Genomic DNA, 26,511 nt, shown 5'->3' with positions numbered 1-26,511 from the left:
CACACACACAAGCACGTCCAGGATTGATGACCTCCAATAGCGCTACTCTGATAGGATCTACCAATCATAGGTGGCGATTCAGTTCCCCATCTCTACAGGATTCTGTATACATTACATCGTTTATAGGAAACGCAACTTATTTATTAACGGTATCGACCCTTCTGGAGATAAATCACTCATTAATGGGATCTCTATCACACAGAGTTCCAGTTCTGAGAGCTTATTGCCGGTCAGGGTCCAGGGGTAAATCGAATTCTCTGCTGCAACCAATTTCTGGTGTGCAGGTGACGTTTACGTCCGCGTCTTGTGAGGTCCGGTCAGCCTCTGTCCCCCTTAGTGTCAGTGATGTGTGGTCAGCCACGATGCATTGTGGAATATGTAGTTTAGTAAATACAAAATGTAGTTTTTTCTCACTCTCTCAGCCTTATATTAATATGTGAATAAAAAAAAAAAATATATATATATGTATATGTATGTATATATGTATTTGTATGTATATATTAATGATGAAGTACCGATATCCACCCTTGGAGAGCAAGGGGTGAACCCAGAACTAATTTACTTAGAACTTATTCGTTATTTGTCACGATGAATAATGATAGGTGCCGTTTTAATGTAATTCCATCACATTTCAGAAGCACCAAGCAGTCCATTAAGACTGAAGGAATCAAGATTCATTCTACGTAAACTATGTTTTATTGAGGTGGTGTAAAAGTCAAAATCCTTCCAAATAGCCTATTGAAATTCCAAAAACGTGCTTAAACGTACTGACAATGTTTGAATCAAAACTTTATTTGAATGTGTAGAAAAGAGTGTGATTCTTGCGTCCTTCTGGGTGGTAATATCAACATAATTATTCAGCAGATTGTGTGCTATCAGCGCGATAAAACAACAGATCCATAATCCCCCCGTCTCTGTGTTCAAGCCTCGGTAAGACCCAACATAATTAAAATGTATTTCAGCTGGGTAAGCTCTGCTGTTATGCCGAGGAGGAGCTAATGAACTGCTGGGGAGATTAACGAGGAGGAGGGTTTACCTGGAGCTCCGAGTGGTTCAGCCACACCAGCCCATAGCCACTGCTCCTCAGCCCCCCACAAGCAATGCGCTAGGAGGTGTTCCACTGCTCTCACTTCAGTTAATCTGTGTGTGTGTGTGTGTGTGTGTGAGTGTGAGTGTGTTTATGTATGTGTGTGTGTGTGTGTGTGTGTGTGAGTGAGTTTGTGTATGTGGGTGTTTATTGCTTGTGTGTGCTTGTGTGTGTGTGTGTGTATGTGTGTGCGTTTGTGCTTGTGGGAAGTGTGTGTTTTTTATGTGTGTGTGTGTGTGTGTGCGTGTGTCTGTGTGCTTGCGGGAAGTGTATGTTTAAGGTGTGCGTGCACCTGTGTGTGCATGTATGTATTCACGTGTCGGTGTGTGTGTATTAGGTTGGTGTGGGTGTGTGCAAGCAGAAGTTTGTATGCGTGTGCGTTTGTGCTTGCACGAAGTGTGTGTCTGGTTAGCATTCAGAAGAGCGGTCCGCACTGATGATGTTCTGCCTTCATTCACAAGATTAACTGGAATCCAAAACCAATTTCTCCTTGTTTGTGTGTGTGTGTGTGCGTGGCTGCACGTGTGCGCGTTTATCTATGCGTGCGTGCATGTGTGTGCCTGCGTGTGTGCGTGCGTCCGTGTGCGTGCGCGTGTATGTATGCGTCCGTGCGTGCCTCCATGTGTGTGTGTGTCCGCGCACGTGTGTGCGTGTGTCCGCGCACGTGCGTGCGTGCGTGTGTGCGTGCGTGCGTGTGTGTGTGTGTGTGTGTGTCTCCTATAGGGGATCCAACCCCCTGCTCATCAGAGGAGCGGATGAATCAGGAGGAGCTGGAGCTGGAGAAGAGGCTCAGCCTGCTGTCTCAGAGCAGCAGGCCCTGCAGCATGGGTAGGTAGTCGGTAGTAGGTAGTAGGTAGTCGGTAGTAGGTAGTAGGTAGTAGGTACCACAACCGCCCTGACCCCGGCCTCTGAGCCTAACCCTCGACGCAGAGGCACTGCTTATGATGGTCGTTATCAACATGTTCTCTGTATATCGTAGGGTGCAGCATGGGTAACTACCGCCCCTTAAGCCTAGACCCAGGCCTCCTACACACAGAGTACATGTTTAGAATGATCATTATAAACATGGACTCTGTGTGTATGAGGCGTGGCTCCCACATGTCCCCTATACACAGGCGCCATGTTTAGAATGATCATTACCAATATTTCCTCTGTATTTTGAAGATATACATTTACATGTAGGGCATTTAGCAGACACTTATATCCAAAGGGAATTACAATAAGTACATTTGTCAGAAGAAAGATAAACAACAATATATCTCTGTGGGTACAGTGAGGATGTTCATAGAACCGAGTGCCAAGCACTAACTATCACTAGGTTAACCCATTCCCCGAATACAACAAAGATAGTTATGCTACACAATGCTAAGTACTACTAATACATAATTGCCCAAGTCATATTCTAAGGTTCAAATTTAGATCAGAAAATACCAAGTCAAATAGATGACTCAGATAGACTTCAAAAAACACTCTTATTGACTTAGGATACAGCCAAAGAGGCACAGTGACTCAGCAGCATTTGCAGAGAAAAGTTTGGTTGGATATCAATTTCTGCCAAAATAGGAATCAATTATGCTTGGAGGCTGACAGTTATCATAATCCTCATTATGGAAGTTACCATTCAAAGCTTCTAATCAAGCTTTCCTGTGCTACAGCTTTGGCAGCAGAAGGTATGTGGGATTAATAAAGTTAATCTTATTTTATCTTACCGTACCTAAGGGGTAACTTTGCAATAAACGCTTAGACTTTGTCGGGTTCGATGCTGCATTGTACATCAGCGTAGAGCAAACTCATTCTCTGAGCGTTTTATAAATCACCTTCTAAGCTCCGGATCAATAACCTAAGCTCCGGATCAATAACCTAAGCCCCGGATCAATAACCTAGGCTCCGGATCAATAACCTAAGCTGCGGATCAATAACCTAAGTTCTGGATCAATAACCTAAGCTCCGGATCAATGGCTCCGGATCAATAACCTAAGCTGCGGATCAATAACCTAAAGCGTCTAAACCCTCGTGGCTCCGCCCCCAGCCTCCACCTACAGCTGCAGCACCGTCGCCGGGGACGACCACAGCAGCATCTCCAGCTCCTCGTCCAGCCAATCAGACTCCAGCTACGGCAGCCGTCTCCTGGTGTGGGCGGAGCCGACGGCGACGTGGTCCCGCCTCTCCACCGAGACGGTGAGCAGCTCCTCCTCCACGCTGAAGGCCCTGCTGACGGGCTCCGACGGCGTGCTCTACAACGCCGCCGCGGGCGCCGCCCCCCGCCCGTCGTCGTCCAATCAGCTGGCGGCGCACGGGCTCCAGGACAGCGGGCGGCAGAACTCCCTGGACAGCGGCATCGGGGTCGCGTCCTCCGGGAGCTCCGCCTCCTACGCCGGCAGCCTGGACGCGGCGAGCCAAGGCGGGGCCGAGGACTTCGGCTCGGCGGGCAGCCTCCCGTTGGCCGCCTCGCGCCCCACCTCCCCCCTGCAGCCCGCCCTCCTCCCCCCCCCGTCCTCCCTGCCCCCCCCGCCCGCCCCCCCCCTCCGCCCCCCCGTGGGCCCCGCCTCCCGCCCCTCCACGGCCGACTCCGGGGCCTTCGCCCGGCTGGCGGACGAGTACCACGTCCCCGGGGGGGCCCCCAGGCCCTGCTACGACACCCCCCGGAGCCTGCTCCAGGGCCTGGGCCCGCGGGGCCCCCAGGCCCAGGGGGGGCCCCCGGTGACGGGCAGGGACCGGAGGGGCGGGGGGGGTCCGGGACAGGGGCCCAGGGACAGCCCGGCAGAACTCTCCCTCCTGTGGGGGCGGGCCCCGGCACGGCCCGCGGTCCCTCACTCCTCTCATTCCTGGGCTGGGGAAAGGGCGCCCTCTGTGGACGGAGCGGGGCGGTGCGGCGGCCGGAGGCTGCTGTTCTCAGGACGGCCCGTCTGTGGAGGGCCTCAGGTAAATACCCAACAGTAGGACACCTGTTCCCCCATCAGAGGAGGGGGGGGGGAACACATTCACGCGGACAGACGCGCACACACAGACAAAAACACGCGCACGCACGCACATACACGCGCACAAGGAGAAATAGTTTTTGGATACCAGTTAATCTTGCGAAACAATAACCCACTCCCAATCCATCCGTAAACTAGTACAGTATCACTAATTAGATCCAGAACTCTGGCCGTCGATGAATATTCATTCTCATATTTAATTAAAAAGGTAGATTATAATATTAATATTTATTGCACTGTGATCAAAAACCAAAGTTTAATGTTCTGCAAACGTTGGAGGCGTCTCGAACCAAAATTAAACGAGGGAAAACAAGTGAGTCAGATCACTTGTTACCCCCTCCCCCCCTCCCCCCTCGAGCTAATATGCTCTGAATTCATCTCGCTGACTAACTCCCACTCTGCAGCTCTTTCCATCACTTTCTGGGGATGCTACTGCAAATATATAATTTAGCGACATCAAATAAACTATGCACAGTCGCGTTCGTTTTGTTTTATCGGTGCCGCGACGCCAGCGCTCGTTTCCCGCCGCACCGGGACACGTTTCATCTCGCGTCCCCCCGTCGGCGGGACTGACGCCTCGCTGCGGGGAACATCCCATAAATAAGGCACCGTATACGCCAGGGGAATACTTCCCACTGATCGTCGGAGATGAGCGTGACAATAAAGGAGGCAGGATGGACCCACGGGACCGCTGATAAGTCCCCCCCCCCCCCCCGCGGGAGCAGACATCAGAAAGTGTTTCAGTTCTGCTTAAAGATAAATATTTAAGGCCGTTTTTTATTTTCCCATGTTGAGTAGCACTTTATCATAATAATGTCCTGTCATTATTGTTTATTAGCCTTTAGTTAGTGATTAATCTTACTACCTACCCTCTAGTGGCATCACAAGTTGGAGTGTCCGCCCAGGTGATTGATGGATAGAACAGCCAACCAGTGGTTTGTCCACTGGATGGGCGGGTACCTTTCACTTATTCATCTACAAATGAATACAAGTGAGTTGTTAATGATTGGTTAGCATTATTCACTAAAGGCTTCTAAATGACTTATTACCCGACAATGTTATAAAGGATGAGTAAATGTTGGAAGTCCCCATTATGGCTAAATATTAAACTCATACATCATCCTAAAGCTGAACAATGGGGGTGATGATAGAATTATGCTTTGCATAATGCATTTCAGACCACCCTCTTTCCCTCTTCCTCCCCACACAATAAAACAAAAGTAGAATCGAGAATATTGTGCGCTGAATGTTATATATTCCCTGCTTGTTTTCCTTTGTTTCATTTTGGTTCAAGACTCCAACGTTAACAAACTTTTCAATGCTCCGCGCTCTAACAAAGCATTATGTGAAATAAATACTAAATACACACGGTAATCTCTTCTGAACTGCGACGCACGCAGAATATGAATCAACAACGCGTCTCAGACGCTAGTTGGAGAAATTGTTAAATTGGCTCCTTGGCAGCGAGACGGCAGTCCAGAGCCACGCGCCACACGGTGCGGCCCGCCTCACCTCTAATGGGGCTATCTGTCGGCTCGGATCTATTTCCTCCTCTTGGTAACCATGACATCGCGCCCGCTGTCAGTCTCCTTAACAACCTCCGCGCGGCAACACCCGTCTTCCGCGGCCTCGGTGGACTCTCTCTCTCACTCTGACGCTCTATCACACTCTCTCTCTCGCTCTCCCTCTCTCTCTCTCTCTCTGACGCTCTATCACACACACTCTCTCTCTCTCTCTCTCTCTCTCTCTCTCTCTCTCTCTCTCTCTCTCTCTCTCTCTCTCTCTCTCTCTCTGACACTCTATCACACCCTCTCTCTCTCTCTCTCTCTCTCTCTCTCTCTCTCTCTCTCTCTCTCTCTCTCTCTCTCTCTCTCTCTCTCTCTCTCTGACACTCTATCACACCCTCTCTCTCTCTCTCTCTCTCTCTCTCTCTCTCTCTCTCTCTCTCTCTCTCTCTCTCTCTCTCTCTCTCTCTCTCTCTCTCTCTCTCTCTCTCTCTCTCTCTATCACACTCTCTCTGTCTCTCTCTCTCTCTCTGTCTCTCTCTCTCTCTGTCTCTGTCTCGCTCTCTGTCTCTCTCTCTCTCTCTCTCTCTCTCTCTCTCTCTCCCTCTCTCTCTCTCCCTCTCCCTCTCCCTCTCCCTCTCCCTCTCTCTCTCTCTCTCTCTCTCTCCCTCTCCCTCTCTCTCTCTCTCTCTCTCTCTCTCTCTCTCTCTCTCTCTCTCTCTCTCTCTCTCCCTCTCTCCCTCTCTCCCTCTCTCTCTCTCTCTCTCTCTCTCTGCTTTGTTGTGGGCGATTCGGCGTCGATGACAGATTACCATCCTCTCTCTGGCGCCGCACAATAGATTGATGGCTCCGCCCCCCCCCCGCGCTTCCCAACGCGTCGACGTTGACAGCCCGACTCCGACGGCCGCGAATTGACTGGAAATGTTATCCAAAAAGTCAAAGTCGTGATTGATCGGCCATTGCGGTGATTAACCCCCCCCCCCCCCCCCCCCCCCTCCGTCTCCGTCTCCCCCCTGCAGTGTGCCCACACCACGCCGGACAACTACATCATCCCGGAGCTGTGGCGGGGGTGTGGAGGGGAGGGCCGCACGCAGGTGAGATGATCGACGCTCGGACCGCAAGGCCCCCCCGCCTGAACAACTAAAGAAGGCCTGTGTGTATGTGTCTGTGTCTGTGGGGAGGGGTGTGTGTGTGTGTGTGTGTGTGTGTGTGTGTGTGTGAAAGAGCAAGTGTGTGTGTGTGTGTGTGCGTGTGTGTGTGAAAGAGCAAGTGTGTGTTCGTGTGTGAGCGTATGAGAAAGAGCAAGTGTGTGTGTGTGTGTGTGTGTGTGTGCGCTTATGAGGGAATAAGTCTCTGTGTGTGTGAGAAAGAGTTTGTGTGTGTTTGTGTGTGTTTTTCTCTTTCTGAGGGCTGAGGTCTTTTCCAGCCCCCATTCCTCGAGAGACCGAGACAATCTCATGTTTTAACTCTTTACTTTTTCACCTTCCAGGCCTCCAACTACTTCCCTCCAGAACTTTTACCCAGTGCTGGCTGTCGGAGCACATCAGGTGTGTGTACCTGTGCGTGCGTGCGTGCGTGCGTGCGTGCGTGCGTGCGTGCGTATATATATGTACATCAAGGCTGTGTTTGCAGTGTGAGACATTCAAAAGTCCTCCTATAGAGCCGTCTCAGACGTCTGAAGTCTAAACTAATGGTTTTGTTAGCGGCGTGCTCAGACGGCGCATCGACCGCAGGCCGGAGGCAGGGTGAGACGGGGGGGTCGGATGGCCTTATCAAGCTCCTGATGGATCCGCAGAGATCACTGCCCTACCTGGCGCCCTCGCTCCGTACCGGCCCACCGAAAGCACCCTGCTCGTACCAAATGCCGACGGCAGGTAAGAGAATAATGCGATTGTCTCGTAGAAACGAGTCTACTGCACCCGGTAACCTTGAGGAGTATCAAAGAGAGTACAGTTCAGACGTTTCACAACAATTTCGCTGTTCTCGTCCAGATGCGATTCAGGAGCCTTATCTCGCCTGTTTTTCGGGCTTAACCCGGCCTGCTGTTATATCCCTTGTAGAAGCATATTAATAGTGCCCTTGGCATCGGTGAAGCCTGAGAGATACAACAGCCTTTTAATAGATAGAACCCACTCTTTGAGCCAGGAGCTGGTGTTATCTCAAGGCCCCATTGTGGCAATGACAAAAACAAAACCGCTTTTTAATAAATAGTAATATAAAGTACTTTATCTTTCATTACTCTTGCGTATGAAATTCTAGGGCGGTTTTTCCAAGACTTTACACTGCAGATGTGATAACAGTATACTATAATGAAGAACCAGGTCTAGATGTAAGGATTGGAGTTATACCTTAGACTAAGAAGATGCGCAGTAGCACCGAGCTAGCTGGCAGCATGGGGCTCAGGAGGTAGAGCGGGTCGGCTGGTAACCGGAAGGTTGCTAGTTCGATCTCAGGCTCCTGAGAGTCCTGAGAGATTGAGTGTCGAGGTGTGCGCTCTACCTCCGGAGCCACAAGCCGCCCGTTAAGTCACGTCGTGGTCCTTGGTCCTCCAGGGGTGTTCCACCGGCCCCCGGAGGTGATCCTCTCCCCCTCCCTGGAGAGGAGGTTCCTCAGTACGGCCAACTACGTCAACGTCCCCATGAGTCCCGCTGTGGCCGAGAGCCGGAGAGCTCTCCTCAACATGGAGCTCCGCCTCAACACGCCCGGCCCTTACCCAGCCTCCAGACCGCCCAGCGCGCCGAGAGGTAACCACCTCACCCTGACTGCACCCGACGAGCTGGCTGTCGCCCTGCGTGGCTGACTCCGCCGTCGGTGTGTGAATGTGTGCATGAACGGGTGAATGTTAGGCAGTATTGTAAAGCGCTTTATAAATACAGTCCATTTACCATTTAATTAAAATTATTTTGGAGGTGAATGTCTTAAAATTGATTTGCAATCTCGAAATAAACTCTCCATCATAGTTGATATCTACGTCAGTTTTGGGACGGGTTATTGCTCCTCTATGTAACAGTCTTGATAACAGCTCTCTCCTGATCTCATGAGTTCATAGTTTCAGGCTAATGTCGCTCACGGTTGTTAGGAATACTTCTCTCCGTGCATTGTGCTTTACTGTGAGGAACGGCTAGGAGAAGATGCTGCACAATGCTAAGAGCTACTTTTAAGTGCAAGGACGTCCAACATACAATAAGCCTGTGTATACAGAGTCAGAGTTCACCCAGTCTCTGCATAGCCCCCCCCTCCTTAGGCACTTATTGTAAGGTGCACGGCCTGGCACTTAAAAATAGTACTTAGCATTGTGTAGCATCTTATCCAAGCTGTCTTTGTTGTATACGGGAATGGGTTTACCTAACAATTGTAAGTGCTTGCCACTTGTTTCTATGAACATCCTTACTGTACCGACAGCGATATATGGATGTTTCTCCTTCTTCAGACACATGTACTCATTGTAAGTGGCTTTCGATAAAAGCGTCGCCTCCTCTTCTCTGTGTTTGTCGTCGGCTATAGGAGACTCTGTCGACAGGTACCCTCACCTTGACATGGCTGCCATGGAAAGGGGCCAGGAGGAGATGATGCTGGCTTACGGCCAGCAAAGGGACGCCAGGCTGAGTCTGATGGGTGACCAGAGGGGGGCGCTCACCTGACCCCCCCCCCCCCCTAACATTGTGATCAGCCGTCAAACGGCTTGTAACGACTGATCACACTCGCACCTGGTGGCAGGAGATATCACCCCTTTAAACACACCAACACACAGTCTCACACGGAGCGTCATCCAGGCGACTGTGTCCTCGAACAGCAGCGAGTGAATAGAAGTTAAATCATCGCAGTTTATCGCTCGAGTTGCAACATCAAGGAGACAAAGGATTAATAACGGGAGATCAAACTCGTCTTTTTCCAGACAAAACGTTCGCGGTTCCGTGTTCAGGCTTCCGATCGACACGGGAGCTTGGGATAATCAGTTCTGATTGGGCCCCATGTGGTTCACGTTCAGCCAATCAGGGAGCTTTAGTGTTCAAAGTTGGTACAACTTCTCTGCCAAGAGGGAGACGGGAGCAATAGCCGATGAAAGGAAAGTTGTTAAACTCTTTAATACCTTTTTCATGAGGCCATCAGGATGAATTGTTATCCTCGGTTCAGATCAGTTTATCGCAGCAGGCAACGTGAGAGAGGGCATGTCTGTTAAACTTTAATGTCAACCAAAGGACTACTTGTATATAAACAAACCTTTATTTATCACTTTTGAAACAATACTCATTCATATTTTTAATTATTTGTTGTTGAACTTTGTATGCTGATGTCACTTGTATCATGAATATTAAAAGATTGTTTCCAAGTACCTTGGTAGACAATGATTAGTAAATTATGTGTTATATTAACCTGTATAATTATGAAGTTCAGCAGGGATTCTTTTCAACAGTGAATGAATCAGATCATTCAAAGACCTTGTGAGAGATGAGTGATTAATGTTTGTATATTCCTTATGAAAAGCCACAGAAATCACTAAACCTCACCCTGCAGCTCCAACAGATTGGACCGAGATCAGATTAGAGTATAGAATGCATCAATATGTACATCACATCTTCCGGACGGCCTCATACATAAATCAATGAGGATCCTTTTGTCATCGCAATCACTTACTGTACAAAAATCACTTAGAAAAGACGCAGGTAGAAAGGAACGCTGATTAATACACACGGGTGGAAGGGGGTAGGGACTGGGAGGAGGACACATCGTCAAGGGCAACAGTTTGAGGAGGAGGAGGAGACGGGGTGAGAGGGAGACAGGTGGAAGAGGCGAGGGAGGAGAAGGAGACAGGAACATATCTCCTGGTCTCACAGCTCGTTGTGGTCCAGGCCTCGACGGGAGATCTTGTTGTTCAGGTCCTGCATGTGTTTCTTCATCTAAAAAAAAAAAAAAAAAAACACAAACACAATAAGGCTGCAGCCGGTCGTTCATCATTTAAACCTGTGTCATAAAGTACAGCGACAGTAGAACCATCTCTACCACAACATCCTGCTAAATAAGGCAGAGAAGCGCCCTGACTCAGACAGACAGTCTTCTGGGGGTGTAACGTGCGCGTCCCCCCCTCACCTTGTAGCCCATCTCCCTGGTCTTCTCCGACAGCGTGTTGTACTTGTCCTTGTTCTTCTGGATGTGCTCCGAGTCGCCCAGCGCCTCCACGTGCAGCAGCTTCTGGTGGGACAGCTCCAGCTGCTCCTGGTAGTGGCTGTGCTTCTCCACCTTGGTCTCAAAGTGCCGCAGCTCCTCCTGAACACCGGGGGGCGGCGGAGGACACCAGGCGCGTTAGGAACGAGTCTTTCCGATACCAGTTTCGGAAAATTTGATCTGATACTGAACTATCGGAATAACGGGCATCGGCGGGCACGCAAGTCTATGTCCCGATCCGATACCATCACGCGACTCCTTTACTACACGGGTAGAGAACATCAAACACTACGGTGTTCTGCTGCGGACGCTAACGGTTGGAGGTGGGAAGTCGGAATGGGAAACATCTCTGACCAAACGTGCGTTCGATCTAAGTCAGAAAAACATGGATGATCACTCTGAACTACAAGAATACAAATGTCTTATTAAAATGATAGATATCGATAAATCTAAATAATCGAGGTCTGAAAAAAAAAAATTGCGACAGTACAACTGTACATCGCCGTCATCGTAAGAGAACCCTTCAATAAGAATAAGTACTTTTAGTAGCTACAAGGCTAGACGCTGTATCGGTATCGATGCTCAAGTTCAAGAACCGGAAAGGAACGAGTACAGCCGGGGAATCGGTATTCAGGGGCGAGCACTGGGATCCATTAACGGTGACCTCGACGCCTCCGAGCCTCAAATCAAGGAGAGGAAGACATTAAGGCGGCGGCGTCATTTATAGTCCAATCGTCCTGTGGGGAAGACTGTGCGTGCGGGTCACTCCACTGCGAGGACGGGGGGAGGGGAATGAGTGAAACCACAGCATTGCTGAGCTTCTAGAAGGAAAGGCCTGGAAAATGTACTGTTTTTTTTTGCCGGGGTTTGGCTCAGTCTCGGTCTGTGATGTTGTTTTGCTGTCAGTAAATGTCCTTAGAGTTAGTCTGATAATCCCTCAGTGCAGATGGCTGTGGCGCCACCCAATCCTTCTCTTTTCCAAGTCGTCCAGCAGGTTAAACAGTGTCAGTAAAAACACTTTCAAAGTTTGGCAGCATTTCGAAACCATTAGTGATGATCCGCAAAAGTCAAACGCAGAACTATGTCAACAGCAGCTGTCGTATTATACCGCCACAGCGGCGGCCAGAAGATCCTCTCTCTCTCCGTCGCGCTCTGAACTGCGTTTTCTCCTCTTATGCTAAATGGTCGGTAACGCATTCGCTCTATTTTCTGAGACGCATCAATCACACGCCGCTGAAATGTCACCGGTGTAGCACTTCTACGTTCTCTCTGGGGTTTGTTGTGATCAGATGTGAATAGAGAAGCTAGAGAAGCTAGCTCACCCCCCCCCTCCTCGCCCCTCCCCGCTGTGGACCACCGTGGGACCTTATCGGTAGACATCTGCACAGTAGTCAGCAGAGAGGGACCGCTGTTCATCAGGTTTGATTTGTGCCACCCGTTAGGTTAAGTCCCTTTTCGGGGGATATTATTTTCTCTGCTTTTAACCCATCTGGGAGCCGGTGAACACAAGGGGGCACAGCAGAACTCAGCCGGGGGGGGGGGAAGCCGCAGTTCAGCAGCGCCCGGGAGGAGGTGGGGGTTTCAGGTGCCTTGCTCAAGGGCACCTCATCCATGGATGAGGACATAGGAGCGTGGGGCTGGGAGATTAATTAAATTTTGATTGCGATTTCCATTTTAGCGTCAACATCCATTTTATCACAAAATTAACATAATCGTTTTTTTTTTATTATTATTATTATTCATTTGTTAATGTTTTATAGAAAGGGCAGAACAGCTGGATACATATTTGTACATAATTTAGATTGGAACATTTTCTTTTTGACCATTTTGTGTATTTTTCTGCTGAATAAATACAACATGTTTTCAAACTCAAAAATAATCGTTTGAATAATCTTGATTCCGATATTGACCAAAATAATCGTGATTATGATTTATCCCATTATCGAGCAACCCTATAAAGCGTCCTGCACAACTACTCCCCGCGTCCGCATTTTCTTTTAGCCACCCTCCGGTTACTGGTCCAACTCCTTAACCAGCAGGCCAGGGTGCCCCCCCCCCAAAAGGGTGATATCATGCTTTTTCGACATTTCCCTTTGCTTTAGACTGTTATATGACGTATGTATACATGCTTTAGGTCTGCTAAGCTAGGAAAATCACGCCCACCGGGAACGCCACTCAATAAATGCGCTCGTTTGCGCTCAAACTTTACTTCCGTGACAGTGTGACGTAAAGTGGGCGGTGCCGAGGTGCAGAAACAACCAATCGAGCGAGCGCTCTAGAGCCTCACCTTGAGAGAGTCCAGCTCGTCCTGGGTCAGGTTGGACCTCTTGGCCGACTCCCACAGCTCGATCACCCGCGGCTCCCTGAACTCTGCACACAGAGAGGGGGAGGAACCATCAACATGGAGGAACCATCAACAGAGAGGGGAGGAACCATCAACACAGAGGGGAGGAACCATCAACACAGAGAGGAGGAACCATCAACACAGAGGGGAGGAACCATCAACACAGAGAGGAGGAACCATCAACACAGAGGAACCATCAACACAGAGGAACCATCAACAGAGAGGGGAGGAACCATCAACACAGAGGAGGAACCATCAACAGAGAGGGGAGGAACCATCAACACAGAGGAGGAACCATCAACACAGAGGAACCAACAACACAGAGGGGAGGAAACATCAACAGAGAGGGGAGGAACCATCAACATGGAGGAACCATCAACACAGAGAGGAGGAACCATCAACACAGAGGGGAGGAACCATCAACACAGAGGGGAGGAACCATCAACACAGAGGGGAGGAACCATCAACACAGAGGGGAGGAACCATCAACACAGAGGAACCATCAACACAGAGGAACCATCAACACAGAGGGGAGGAACCATCAACACAGAGGAACTATCAACACAGAGGAACCATCAACACAGAGGGGAGGAACCATCAACACAGAGGAACCATCAACACAGAGGAGGAACCATCAACACAGAGGAGGAACCATCAACACAGAGAGGAGGAACAATCAACACAGAGAGGAGGAACCATCAACACAGAGGAACCATCAACACAGAGGAACCATCAACACAGAGAGGAGGAACCATCAACACAGAGAGGAGGAACCATCAACACAGAGGAACCATCAACACAGAGGAACCATCAAAACAGAGGAACCATCAACACAGAGAGGAGGAACCATCAACACAGAGGAACCATCAACACAGAGAGGAGGAACCATCAACACAGAGGAGGAACCATCAACACGGAGGGGAGGAACCATCAACACAGAGGAGGAACCATCAACACAGAGGAACCATCAACACAGAGAGGAGGAACCATCAAGATAGAGGAACCATCAACACAGTGTTCACACAACCCTGAACCCTGGAGCAGGAGATCAGTGGACTGAAGGAATCAGGTTTGTTCTAGAGTCGTTCCGATATCAATACCAGTATCGGCGAGTATGCAAGTCTACGGCCAGGGGGGGGGGGGGGGGTCCTCACCACTCTCCTCGCTGAAGCCCTCGTGGCTGAGCTTGCGGAGGCGCTCAAAGCCCTGGTTAAGGTCCCTCATCTTCTCCTTCAGCTCCGTGTGTTTCTGCAGCACTGCATGCTCCTTCACGTCGGCCTCCAGGGGGGAGATGACGTTCTTGTGGATCTCTGCAGGGGGCGAGAGAGGCCACGGGGGGGGGGGAGACAGAGGGGAGAGAGACACAGAGGTTACAGACAGAGAGCGGCAGGAAAGATTTAATCGAATGAGACAATGACAGAGACGGGAGGATGGAATTGCTAATAACCAAATGACTGTAAATGCCATTACAAATGTCATGCGAGTTTTTCAATATGAAAGCAATTAGCCCTAAATGATGGATGGCTGCATTTATGGTCAATATTTGCACGGGCTAAGGCAGTAGGTCCCCAACTTTTCTTGTCAGCCCCCCCCCCCCCCCCCCTTTTGGTAAAAATATGTTATTACTACAAGATAATTTCCAGAGATCTTGGAAAGATTAATTTGTATTTGTTCCATGACGTGCAATCAGGGAATTAAATCGATTCAAATGTACTTAATGCACCCCTAGCTCAGTAAAGTTTACCTCGGATCAGCAAATCCTCAAAACAAACCACGCGTAAGCTCTACGCAAACTGTTCTTGCTGCGGTCGGTTTCCAGATCGCACGGGGGCCACGAGATTTCTAGTCTGCGTTTTGTATTCACATTCAGGGAAATTGGTAGGCACTTTCATCCAAAGCGACTTACAATAAGTGCATTTATCAGAAGGAAAAGAATAAGAAACAACAATATATCACTTTCGGTACAGTAAGGATGTTCATAGAACCAAGTGCCAAGCACTAACAATCACTAGGTCAACCCATTCCCCGTATACAACAGAGACAGCTAGGATAAGTCAGCCTACAGCCGTTCTGCTGTAGTGTACCTGAGGACACGCAGGTCATACACACACACACTCTGACTGTGGAACCTCCACCGGTCAGAGAACACAAGAAAAACAGCTTGGAGAACCGCGATGACATCGTTCTTGGCTCCAACCGGCTCATCAGTTCATGTACGGCGAATATAAAGTCTGAGACTCCGTGCCCACGCCCAGTCAGCCATTTGAATCGTGGCTGCCAGTGGGTTTATTTACAGCTCTCGTAGCTGTTGCTTGTTCTGCCTGGGCTTTGTTTTATACCGTCTGAACCTCAGCTCTCCCCCTCAATAGTACAATACATCCCCTGTTCCATCCCAGGGGCGAAGTGAACTTTACTGGCGAAGCATAGAAACTACATTAGATATCTAGAAAAAAATGCAGCAAATGTCAGTTAAAGCAGATCTAGAAACTACACGGTTAATGTTTATCTAGAAACCATGCAGTTGATGTAAATCCCTGCTGAAGGAGGGATCCCCCACTCTGCATTCCTTCTATAGATTTCTTCCTTGCTAATTAAGGGAGATTTATCTCACCCTCTGGGGGGCTAGGGTCGGGGGGGGGGGGGGGTGTCATTAATATACTGTACGGCCTGCGAAGCCCTTTGAGACTAGCTGTGATTTAGGGCTAGACAAATAAAAGTGAAATTAATTATCCGTCTCCCTGCCGTCTCCGGAGCCCCCAGTTCCACCGAGCCTCCAGCTTAGGACCCACCAGGGATGGGTTGGGTGGCAAACCGGTTCAGCCCTTTACATCGAGGGCGTTTATCAGACGTTGTTATCCAAAGCGACTTACGATAAACACATCGTAAGAAGGAAGAGAAACAACACTGTATCGCCGACGGTACCGCAAGGATGTTCATAGGACCAAGTGCCAAGCACTAACAATCGCTAGGTTAACCCACACGATGCTAAGTTCTATTTTTAAGTGTCAGGACGTACAACGTACAGTAAGTGTGAAAGAGGAATGTGAGGGGTTATAGGGGGAGGCTATGCAGAGTCTAGGGGAACTCTGAACGAGTGAGTCTCGAGTCTCTTGCGGAAGCTGGTGAGCGACTCTGCGGTCCTCACGTCGGCACAGAGCTTGTTTCTCCACTGCGGTGCCAGCACAGAAGAGTAAAGGGACTTGGAGGGCGTTTCACCACTTACACTTGGGCCGCGTCACCGCGGATTGGATAGAGCCAAGCACGCTGTCAGACACCAATCTCCTGCCACAATTTTTTTTTTAGAGTGGTGATTTTTCTCCACAGAATTGCCTATAAAACAGGCAAGTGAAGGATGGAAGGATTTACCAAAGGGCAGATGGTTACTAGCGTCAGAGTGGATATTGGATGGATCCACACTGAAGCCAGGTGGAGGCCCGTTCGATCGAGGACGGCCCGACCGATATCAATTTCCGTTATCAATAATTCTGAGAATATCCCAAACATAGATATATCGGCCCCAGATGTATATTAAACCGCGATAATACGCAAAACGTTGAGTCCAACGCGTCTCGGGATCATTTTAAATCCCGAGAGAAACGTGGGACCAAAACAATTTAAAGTTTAACTTATACTTCTGGGGTTGATCCAAGCCCATTCAACATCCACGTCAACAATGAGACTCATGTAAACACATCCATGCTTCTAAGGACTGATACTGTTCTTCCAATGAATGTGTTGCCCTTCGATTTTCGATTTGAAACATCTAACATTAGAACCACGGTATAGGAGGTATGAATTTCTAACATCCACACCACAGGTCAAAGTCAAGGGAAAGCTGTGGTCTGCCCCAGACTCGCTCTCCTTCTCGCAATATCGGCCTGCAAACTAGCCGGCTCATCTTCTGTGTAATCCAGCCCGGATCGATAGCCCACAACTACCACATGATCAAGGAACAAAAGCCCCTTCGTTCCCTGACCTCCTAACCTGATGTCTGCACCCTAATCCGAAGCCTTAAATCCTGGCACTTAATGTACGCACTTATTGTATGTTGTACGTCTTGGCACTTACAAATAGTACTTAGCATTGTGTAGCATCTTATCCTAGCTATCTTTGTTGTAATCGGGGAATGGGTTAACCTAGCACTTGTTAGTGCTTGGCATTTGGTTCTATGAACATCCTTAATGTACCGACAGCGATATAGTTGTTTCTCTTTCTTCTGACAAACATACTTATTGTAAGTCGCTTTGGATAAAAGTATGACATTTACATTCAAAATGTAAATGTCAGCCACGCAATCATATGCATCCTCAGGTCTGACCCAAACCGCCTGGGTCCACTTCTAGCATTTGTAAAGGAAAGCATAATATATTTCAATAACTAATGTAAATAATTCAGGGTGACACAAATTCATGAGGAGGACAATATCACTCGGGAATAGATAGGTACACAGGTAAAGAATATCTCAATATCGAAGCAAGGAGTCTGCATCACAAGTAGGTTTGAAAGGATGGAAGTGTTGCAAAGTGAAACTCCCCTTCAACTGCAGATATTATACATTTGGTGGTCTGTTTAGATGCAGATGGAGAGTGGAAAACACCAGCGGTTTCTTCCAAGACAACATTGAGCCCTTTGAGGAACGAAGGCGAATATTCCAGGTGAAAACCCTGCAGCAATGCAGCAGGCAAACGACACTCATCAGTCAGAGAGAGCGTCAGAGATGAGGTGGGAGCGAGGCTATATGCAGCCGGTTCGAGTCGGGATGTGACAGACAGCGGGGGTGGATGCAGAGTGTGGCAGAATGCGAGCAGTCACAAAGATCATTCTTCTAGCGCTCGACGGAGTCTGACGGATGTTCCTCTGGTTGAATCAGGGAGAAAAAGTGAAGAAAGAGAGCGAGCTAAAGTCGACAAAACTAAAACAGCAACGTTTAAAAGGAGATATCGTAACTCTGAGATAATGAGACAATGGATCCCTGATCAGTTTCTGCTAATTGCATGGTGACTAATTATAATTATTGTTTATAAAAGGCTGGTAGTTTATGATCTTTTCTAATAATCTGTTCCGTGTGACACTTGGTTCTATGAACATCCTTACTGTACCGACAGCGATATATTTTTGTTTCTCTTTCATCTGACAAATGTACTTATTCTTAGTCGCTTTGGATAAAAGCGTCTGATAAATGTAAATGTAAAACGCTGTCTAGAAATCCAGGGGCTGTCTTTGCGATCTGGAACTGGACAGCATCAAGGACTGTTGGTGTAGAGCTTATATGCGATTGTTTTGAGGATTGCTGCTCTGTAAAAGAGATCGAGGGTAAACTCTACTGAGCTAGGAGGAATAATACCCGATTGTACATCTTGCAAAAAATAATTCATTCATCCAAGATCGGGTGGAAGAATCAGAACCAGAAGAGTTGGGGACACACTGCCTTCGCCCATAGCTGTGTTTCATACATTTATTGTAATGGATGAGTTTGTCAAATCAGATTAAAAGGGGAGGTACCAGAGGAGAGACCTGTAATTAATTTTAGCTTGTGTACAGTGTAATAATGATGTATTATTGCTGAGCCTTTACTTTAGTTTGTGTACACTTTATTAATTCTGTATAATTGCTGAGCTGCTATAATGTGATTGTGCCTTTGCTTGGTTTTTACTTTAGATTAAAGTCATAAAGAAACACATTTGGTTCTATCATACACATTGATTTGATTAAAAACAAGAAAGCACACTGTGAACGTTCTGCATCCTCTCCTGTTGAGACGTGGGCTCGTCTGTGATCCCTAGCAGATATCTGGGCTGGCGTAGGATGACTATCCACAGGGTTATCACGTATTTAAATCTATAACTTACAAGCCAATAACTAATTTCCTCTCCAAGCCTGTTCAGAGACATTTGTTAGCCTGGCGATATACCCAACCATTCAAAAGTTTTTTGGTCACTTAGAAATGTCCTTATTTTTTAAAGAAAAGCACTGCTTCTCTGCAATGAAGATAACATTAAATTAATCATAAACACAGACTGGACATTGTTAATGTGGTAAATGACTATTGCAGCTGGAAACGGCTGATTTTTAATGGAATATCTACATAGGTGTACAGAAGCCCATTTCCAGCCTCCATCACTCCTGTGTTCTAATGGTACATTGTTAAGCTCATCGTTTTAATAGGCTGATTGGCAATTGGAAAACCCTTGTGCTATTATGTTGCGTGGCTGAAAACTGTAGAATAAAAGTGAGAGTTTTCATGTAAAACATGAAATTCTCTGGGTGACCCAGAACCTTGGAACGGTAGTGTAGCTAACGCGTTATTAGCAAAGGGTTGTTAGTGATTAGAGGATGATATGCTGTATGTATGAAAAGAAAGAAAGAAAGAAAGAATGCAAGAGATGCAAAACCATCCTGGCTCCACGTTTCTGCTGCATTGGTAGATACAAACAGCCTTCTGCCTCTGCACCAGACGGGCTCGGAGTCCGAGTCATGTCACTGATTTGTGTGTCTCTGCTCTGCACACGGAGAAGTCCTTGGTGCCAGCACTTTTAAGGTTGACAGATTATCAACGGGCACCTCATACTTCTACATAATGAACTCCCTTCAAATGTATTCATGAGCAGTCGAAGTGGCTCTTCGTTACTCACTGCAGTCGCCTGACCAACGCCGGGCCGTAGGATTAGACCCCCAAATGGAAACGACCCGCGGAGGAACACACCCGACAACATAAGTCAGCCGGGTGTTCCCTCTGCTGATCCTACCGTCCCTGGGGGAATTATTTAAAAACGGAGAATGAAAAAGCCCTTTAACAGTATCCCTGGAAGAATGAGCGACCAAAACTAACTTGTACTTCATGGGGCCGTAAAATCCAGTTTCTGTCGGGCTCTAACTCAACAAATACCATGTCTTTAATGTGGACCCCGGACAGATTTGAGGTTACTTGCTTCAATATTTAAGTATTTCATATCCTTGCAAGAAAACCCCCCCCATCCATATTTTATACTGCACCTTAAACTTATGTGAAAAGACGGGGAGGCTGGGCGTCTATAACCCCTCCCGTGCGATGTTGCTATACAATCTAAACATTATGGAGTTTGTATGCATCCTACCTTAATATTTCGAGTACCCCTTTTCCCCCCCAAAAAAAACTCTTACTTTGATAAAAGTCACCCCAATCGAGGTCATAAAATCAACGTCCCCCAAAAAGAGAGTGCTTTGCATTCCGTCTAATAACGGTTCTGCTGTTTGCGTGAGCCATTACGCTCCAAAAAAAACATCAAAGCCAGACACGAAGCTGAGCTGTTGCTTTGCTCAGCAAGAATCCATCTTGAACCCCAACGTCTACGTAAAAGGTACAATAATGAGGTAGATTTGAGTGTTTGAAGTGTTGTGTTTTTGCTGAACGTGATCATTTTCCCCTCGCGGCGGTTGGAGAGAGGTTTGCAGGACCTTTGAGTCGTTCCATCGGGGAGGTGAGTGATGGGAGAGACGGACTCTTGCTGGGCCCGTTGTAAGATGCACTGGTGATGAGGGAGACAGACTCTAACGGACCTGTTCTTAAGATGCACTGGTGATGGGGAGACAGACTATAGCTGGCCTTGTTCTTAAGATGCACCGGCTCCAAATGAACCCGCTGGCTTGAGGTCGAAGGGGAGCAAGGGGGTGCGACAGGGAGAGGAGATAAATACGGGGAGCCACGTGGGGCGGCCCCGGGGTGCTCACCCTCGGTGCGGCTCACGGTGTCCATGACGATGTTGTACTCGTGGATCTTGTCCTTGTGATGCTGGAACTCTCTCCGAAGAATCAGCAGCTCCTCCTCCAAAAACTTCCCAGAGCTCTTGGCCTGGCAGGGAGGATGGGATTTGGAGTTTATGCCAAACATATAAAAAGGCAGAGGGGAAGACATTTGCAGTTTATTAAATTATTTTAAACAGTATATACATATGATTTTCAGACACACACCTTGTTCCAGAGTTTGTCAAGCCTGGGGTCATCAAACATGTCGCCCTCCTTGGTGTCGTGGTCCTTGAGGGAGTTGCTCTCCAGCGACCGGCTGTCCCTCTTTCCGTCCATCTCGTACTTGGCCAGGATGACTAGAAGACATCACAGCAACAACAGACAGGTCAAACTACAGAACATCACAACACAGGTCAAACTACAACAAGTCAAAACACAAGTCAAACTACAGAACATCAAAACACAAGTCAAACTACAACAAGTCAAAACACAGGTCAAACTACAGAACATCACAACACAAGTCAACTACAACAAGTCAAAACACAGGTCAAACTACAGAACATCACAACACAGGTCAAACTACAACAAGTCAAAACACAAGTCAAACTACAGAACATCAAAACACAAGTCAAACTACAACAAGTCAAAACACAGGTCAAACTACAGAACAACAACACACAGGTCAAACTACAGAACATAAAAACACAGGTCAAACTACAACAAGTCAGAACCTTCAAAACATGAACAACAAGTCAAACTCAAAAACACAAACTACAAAGAATCAAAACATAAGTCGAACTACACTGAATAACAACTGTCAAACTACACAGCATCAGAGCACAAGTCAAACCTCAAAATGTGTTAAACATAAATTAAACTACAAAACATCCCAGTGTCAAACATGAATCTATAAGGGGCCGCTCACACTAGGGCCGCGGCCCCGTGCCCGAGCTCATTTGCATACTAAAGTCTAAAACGTTTGGCTAGTGTGACCACGCCATCCGTATTCCAGCGCGGAACAGCCCCTTGGCCACGGCACACTTGGGAGAGGAGTGCCGTGGCCAAAGTACAGATTCTAATGAGATGACGCGCGCACACGGGCGGATACGCAACGTGAGCTGGATGACGTAGTCCTTGCGCGACCCTTCTTTCTTTATAGGTCCATGCCCTTCTTCCCCACAACAATCATTTCAAACAATGGCGGCTAGCGGTTCACGAGTGGTTTTACGTTGGTGCGATAGTGAAGTCGAGTGTTGAAATTTGAAATTTGGGCCGACGACAGCATTCAGTCAATGATGACGTATTTATCGTATTGCGACGTGATGACGTATGTATGAAGGAGCAATCGTGCCCAGGCCACGGCCTTTGGGAGCAGTGTGACCACGGGCCAGCGGGGGGAGTGGGGAGGGGGGGGGGAATCGTGCTGAATCTTCCTGCAGCACGGAACATGCAAACTTGCCTAGTGTGAGTGCGCCCTAAAGGTGTATACTGGTAGAACCCTCAGCTAGGTTGGTTCAGAGGTCAGAAGAAGCTGCAGCGAAAGAATGCTACGGCCTACGTGACCTTGGTCAGCAGTTTCCGTCCCTCAACCTCTGAATCAGCGTTGTCCAACCAGTAAAAATGTCATTGATTAACTGGGGTCACGATGTGAGCCTACCTGCTCCCAGTCCATGGCTTCAAATGTCTCACCGATGCAAAATAGCCTTTTTTTTCACCGTTTAAAAACTAGAGGCTAAAAACATTTTACTTTGACATTACTACGCTTTTATCCAAATTGACTTACAATAAGTCAGTTTGTCCGAAGAGGGAGAAACAACAATATATCGCTGTCGGTACAGTAAGGATGTTCATAGAACCAAATGCCAATCACTAGGTTTACCCATTCCCTGTATACAACAAAGATAGCTAGGATAAGACGCTACACGATGCCAAGTAGTATTTATACGTGGCGGGACGTACAACAGACAGTAACACCTTGTTCACACGACCTACGTCCGTCGACGGATCTCATTGACTTTGCACGGGGCGCTCCCGAAATGCATTTTGGGTCCGTCTGTTCTGTCGGCCAAAAAAATTAGAAATGTTCAACTTTTCAGGCAGCGATGGATCCGTCGGCCAATCAAAGTGCGTTATGCAAATATACGCAAGGACACTGTCCAATGAAATCGCCTTTGTAATACAAGCCGGATGAACGCGTGGATACGTCAGAAGGCCCCCATCCGTCGACGGACGCATGTAGTGTGAACAAGGCGTAAGAGGGGTGGGAGGGGGAGAGGAGGGGGGCTATGCAGGGTGTAGGTGAACTCTGTCCAACTCTTCACTTGTCAAACTCAAATTGAGTTAAAATGAGCTTCACAACAGCTAACATCAGACCAATTCAGCATCTCATACCACCCACGCACGCACACATGAACGCACGCATGCACACACACACACACACACGCACACTTAATCTCCAAGGTTCAACTGAGCTCCTTCGCTCAGTCAACGTCGTCTCACCGTTGAAGTTCTGTCTGAGCTTGGCCTCCTTCTCCCCGCTCTCGTCCAGCCCTTCCACCTTCAGCTTCTTCCAGTGCAGCTCGTCCTTCTCCTGGATCTTCAGGTCGCTGTGGAGCTCCGACAGACGAACCGGGGCCAGCTGCATCTGACGGGTCAGAGGAGGAGAGGAGGACACCGGCGCGGTGGTCAACTACAGCTTCATCATAGTAAACCATAAGCACAGGAGGAGGATCATCAACACCCTGCTATAGTCGATAGGATTTGAACCATATAAACCCTAATCAGGAGGTTAGACGTCTTCATAGTCTTTATATTGTGATGTGAAACAGAAACGAAGGAGAAACAACAGAGGACCCTGCAGTGGTCAACATCAGACCAGAGAGCAGGCTTCACTTCACAAGGGGAGAATCAACAATACCTCTGCAGTCGATAGGATTTGATTTAGGCAGCGTTCGAACCCTAATCTAGAGGTTAGACTTCCTCATGGTCTATATTGTGATGTGAACAGACATTTGAACCCACGGTGGTCAAACACAGAGACCGGCTCCATTTCATTCAGAAGGAACTGGCAGAAGCACAAGCATTGCGCTCGTGGTTTATTATGAATGAAGTAAAGCCTGCCGATTGCTTCCATTGTGCAAGGGTTCAACATGGTCCCTCAAACAAAATCCTATCACCTATAGAGGGATCAGGAATCTCACTGCATAGCATCCTCCACTTGAAGGCGGTGCTAACCAGGCAAGGCGACAGACATCTCTTCAGGAGCAGTCAGGATGAGGTGTCTTGCTCAGGGACACCTCGACACTCAGTTAGGACGAGCGGTGATCGAACTAACTATCTTCTGGTCTAGCTAGCCAGCCACCCGCTCTACCTCCGGAGCCACACGGCGCCCCACTTAAAGCCCTTCAGTGTGCATTGTGGTGGACGAGGGTGCTCGGCTCCTACCCTGATGGCCTTGTCCCAGACCTGGTTCAGCTTGGAGATCCTGAACTCGACCCCTTTGCCTTCACCCCCCGCCGGCTTCTGCTCGTTCTTTTCCCGGGAGTATTTCCCAGCCATGACCACCCCGGAAACGAAACACAGCACGGCTGCGACACACTGTAGCTTCATAATTATGGACACTAATGCCTCCCAATACTGGAGAAAGAAGCTCTAATTCAAAAGCTAAGGGGGATAAGTCCAGGGTTTGTGTTCAGCTCTCTGGCGGATGCCCCGGTCATGTGTTTTCAAGGAGGAGGGCGTTCGTGGACATGTTGCATTATGGGATTTGTAGTTGTGGTTGAAGCGTGTACTCGCTGCTGGCAATTCAAATGCAGATATTATTAAACTACAATTTGCAACTTCAATGGCAAGCGGTTTCCTAGTAACGGAGACTGCGAGACCTCTGAGCAAATAGGATGCGTCCACGCATTGAGTAGATGGTTTGGGTGAACTCACTCAATCCTGTCCAATTTCAGGATTAGCATTAGGAGTAGACCTACTTAGATTTATGTATGTTGCTAAATAGTTTATAGTTTTGCACAATTTAATGAATATAAATAAATCATAATAAATAATTAATATGATAAAGTTGTTTTTTAAATTGTTCATATAGAACAATGTTTTTGGAAGAATACCACCACTAAAACCTTTGTCCCACGCAGACACACACAGACACACGAACACACACACACACACACACGCACGCACGGGCAAACACACACACACACACACACACACACACACACACACACACACACACACACACACACACACACACACACACACACACACACACACACACACACACACACACACACACACACACACACACACACACACACACACACACACATTCATCAAATGGTTTGATGAATTGTATGGACTCAAACGATTCATGCACCATTTAAATGTAATGTAAAAAAAGAATGCAAGGATTATAGGAAAATTTGTTCCTCAATCTACCAATATACTGAAACCAGTAACCAATATAAGGTCACATGACATACATTTAAATTAGTTTCAGAGGAACTTTAACGAGGGTTCTGTTGCCATAATGAGAGAACTCTCATGAAGTTACGTCCTGTTATGTATTGTATGTTGGCAACTGGAATGTTATCAAAGTATTATTGCTCAAAATATTAACACACTAACACTACTGAAGGAAGAAAACTTAACCAAGAGAAAAAGTCATGGATTGTAAGTTGATTATTGTACATTTTGATGCGCAACAGTGTTTGTGTAATATGTTGTGTAAATATCAGGTTTGAATTGTCATAAGAGACTAAAATGATTTTAATTGATAGGCCTATTATTGCTATCAATGAACGTACTCTTATGGCAGGTGTTCACTCATTGGTTGGACCTCCGAGTTGTTTCAATGCAATGCTTGTTTATAATAATTGTTTATCTAAAAATGAAATCCTCTGTAATTGTGATCCCTCTTCAATGCTAATGGTTGCTTGAGAGTTCATCCCTTTTCAATTGACATTTTTAATCAATATGCTAACTCAAGGTTAGCACATGGGGATAATTAGTTAGAATTATACTCAAGAGAAATTGCCTTGAAAGGTACCTCTTTCATGCATTGCCAAATATTATTCTACATTTCTATGATCATACCTTTCAACTGATTACTTCTGAACCATCCAGAATAATTATTTCTTTCCTTTCAGCCCAACCTAACTAAACATAACATAACATAACCTGCTCTGACCTATCTTTAATTAAAAAGTCCAGTCAGGTCTCCTAACACCAGAGATGGAAATGTTCTTCTCCCCTCCTCCTCCTCACTCAGACCTGATGATGGACATTGGAGGACACCGTCTGCGCTGCACAATGCAGAGACGCAGGAGGTTGATGGACTTCCTCAGTGACACTTGCTCAAGGGTCAGTGACACCACAAATATTAGTATTGATTTTTCAGAATGATCCGCAGGCTCTAACAAGTTTTTTTTTGGTGTTGCACTCATCACTTAATCATGAGGTTATCATGTAGTCTGTGTCAAAAGTGTGGATATTTGTTGGGTATCTGGTTTAAGTCACTGCGTCTTTCACATGATGGATTTTGATACTGGCGAACGCATCTCTGGTGAAGGATGAATGCCTGATCTTGAGCTCATATCCAATAATAATCTCTCTCTGTGATCCCTCCATCTCAAAGCAAGGAGTTGAAAAAATATCCTCTTCAAATCTCATAGAGCAGCTCAGTCTTTCATACAAAGGTCAGCTCGA

General features: G+C 47.5%; 2 protein-coding genes across 2 annotated transcripts in view; one reads left to right on the top strand and one right to left on the bottom strand.

Annotated features, from left to right (window-relative positions):
- dok7b (docking protein 7b) overlaps positions 1–9,211 on the top strand; it is a 24,760-nt gene extending 15,549 nt beyond the window's left edge. The window contains exons 7-14 of the mRNA XM_030352390.1: positions 1,811–1,915; positions 3,117–3,558; positions 3,712–4,009; positions 6,590–6,664; positions 7,060–7,117; positions 7,304–7,444; positions 8,123–8,314; positions 9,075–9,211. Of these exons, the coding sequence (XP_030208250.1) occupies positions 1,811–1,915; positions 3,117–3,558; positions 3,712–4,009; positions 6,590–6,664; positions 7,060–7,117; positions 7,304–7,444; positions 8,123–8,314; positions 9,075–9,211 (1,448 nt within the window). The remainder of the gene's footprint in view (positions 1–1,810; positions 1,916–3,116; positions 3,559–3,711; positions 4,010–6,589; positions 6,665–7,059; positions 7,118–7,303; positions 7,445–8,122; positions 8,315–9,074) is intronic.
- Positions 9,212–9,778: 567 nt separating this feature from the next.
- On the bottom strand, positions 9,779–24,551 carry lrpap1 (low density lipoprotein receptor-related protein associated protein 1). Its single transcript, XM_030350615.1, has 8 exons — positions 24,244–24,551; positions 23,299–23,443; positions 21,025–21,155; positions 20,785–20,905; positions 14,232–14,387; positions 13,021–13,103; positions 10,659–10,835; positions 9,779–10,468 (listed from the first exon to the last, which is right to left on the bottom strand). The coding sequence occupies exons 1-8, from the start codon at positions 24,406–24,408 to the stop codon at positions 10,400–10,402; spliced, it is 1,047 nt and encodes a 348-aa protein (XP_030206475.1). The 5' UTR covers positions 24,409–24,551; the 3' UTR covers positions 9,779–10,399.
- Between the last annotated feature and the right edge of the window lie 1,960 nt (positions 24,552–26,511).

Source organism: Gadus morhua, chromosome 3, assembly GCF_902167405.1.
Source record: "Gadus morhua chromosome 3, gadMor3.0, whole genome shotgun sequence".
NCBI lineage: Eukaryota > Metazoa > Chordata > Actinopteri > Gadiformes > Gadidae > Gadus > Gadus morhua.
This window is presented reverse-complemented; position numbering and strand designations above follow the sequence as displayed.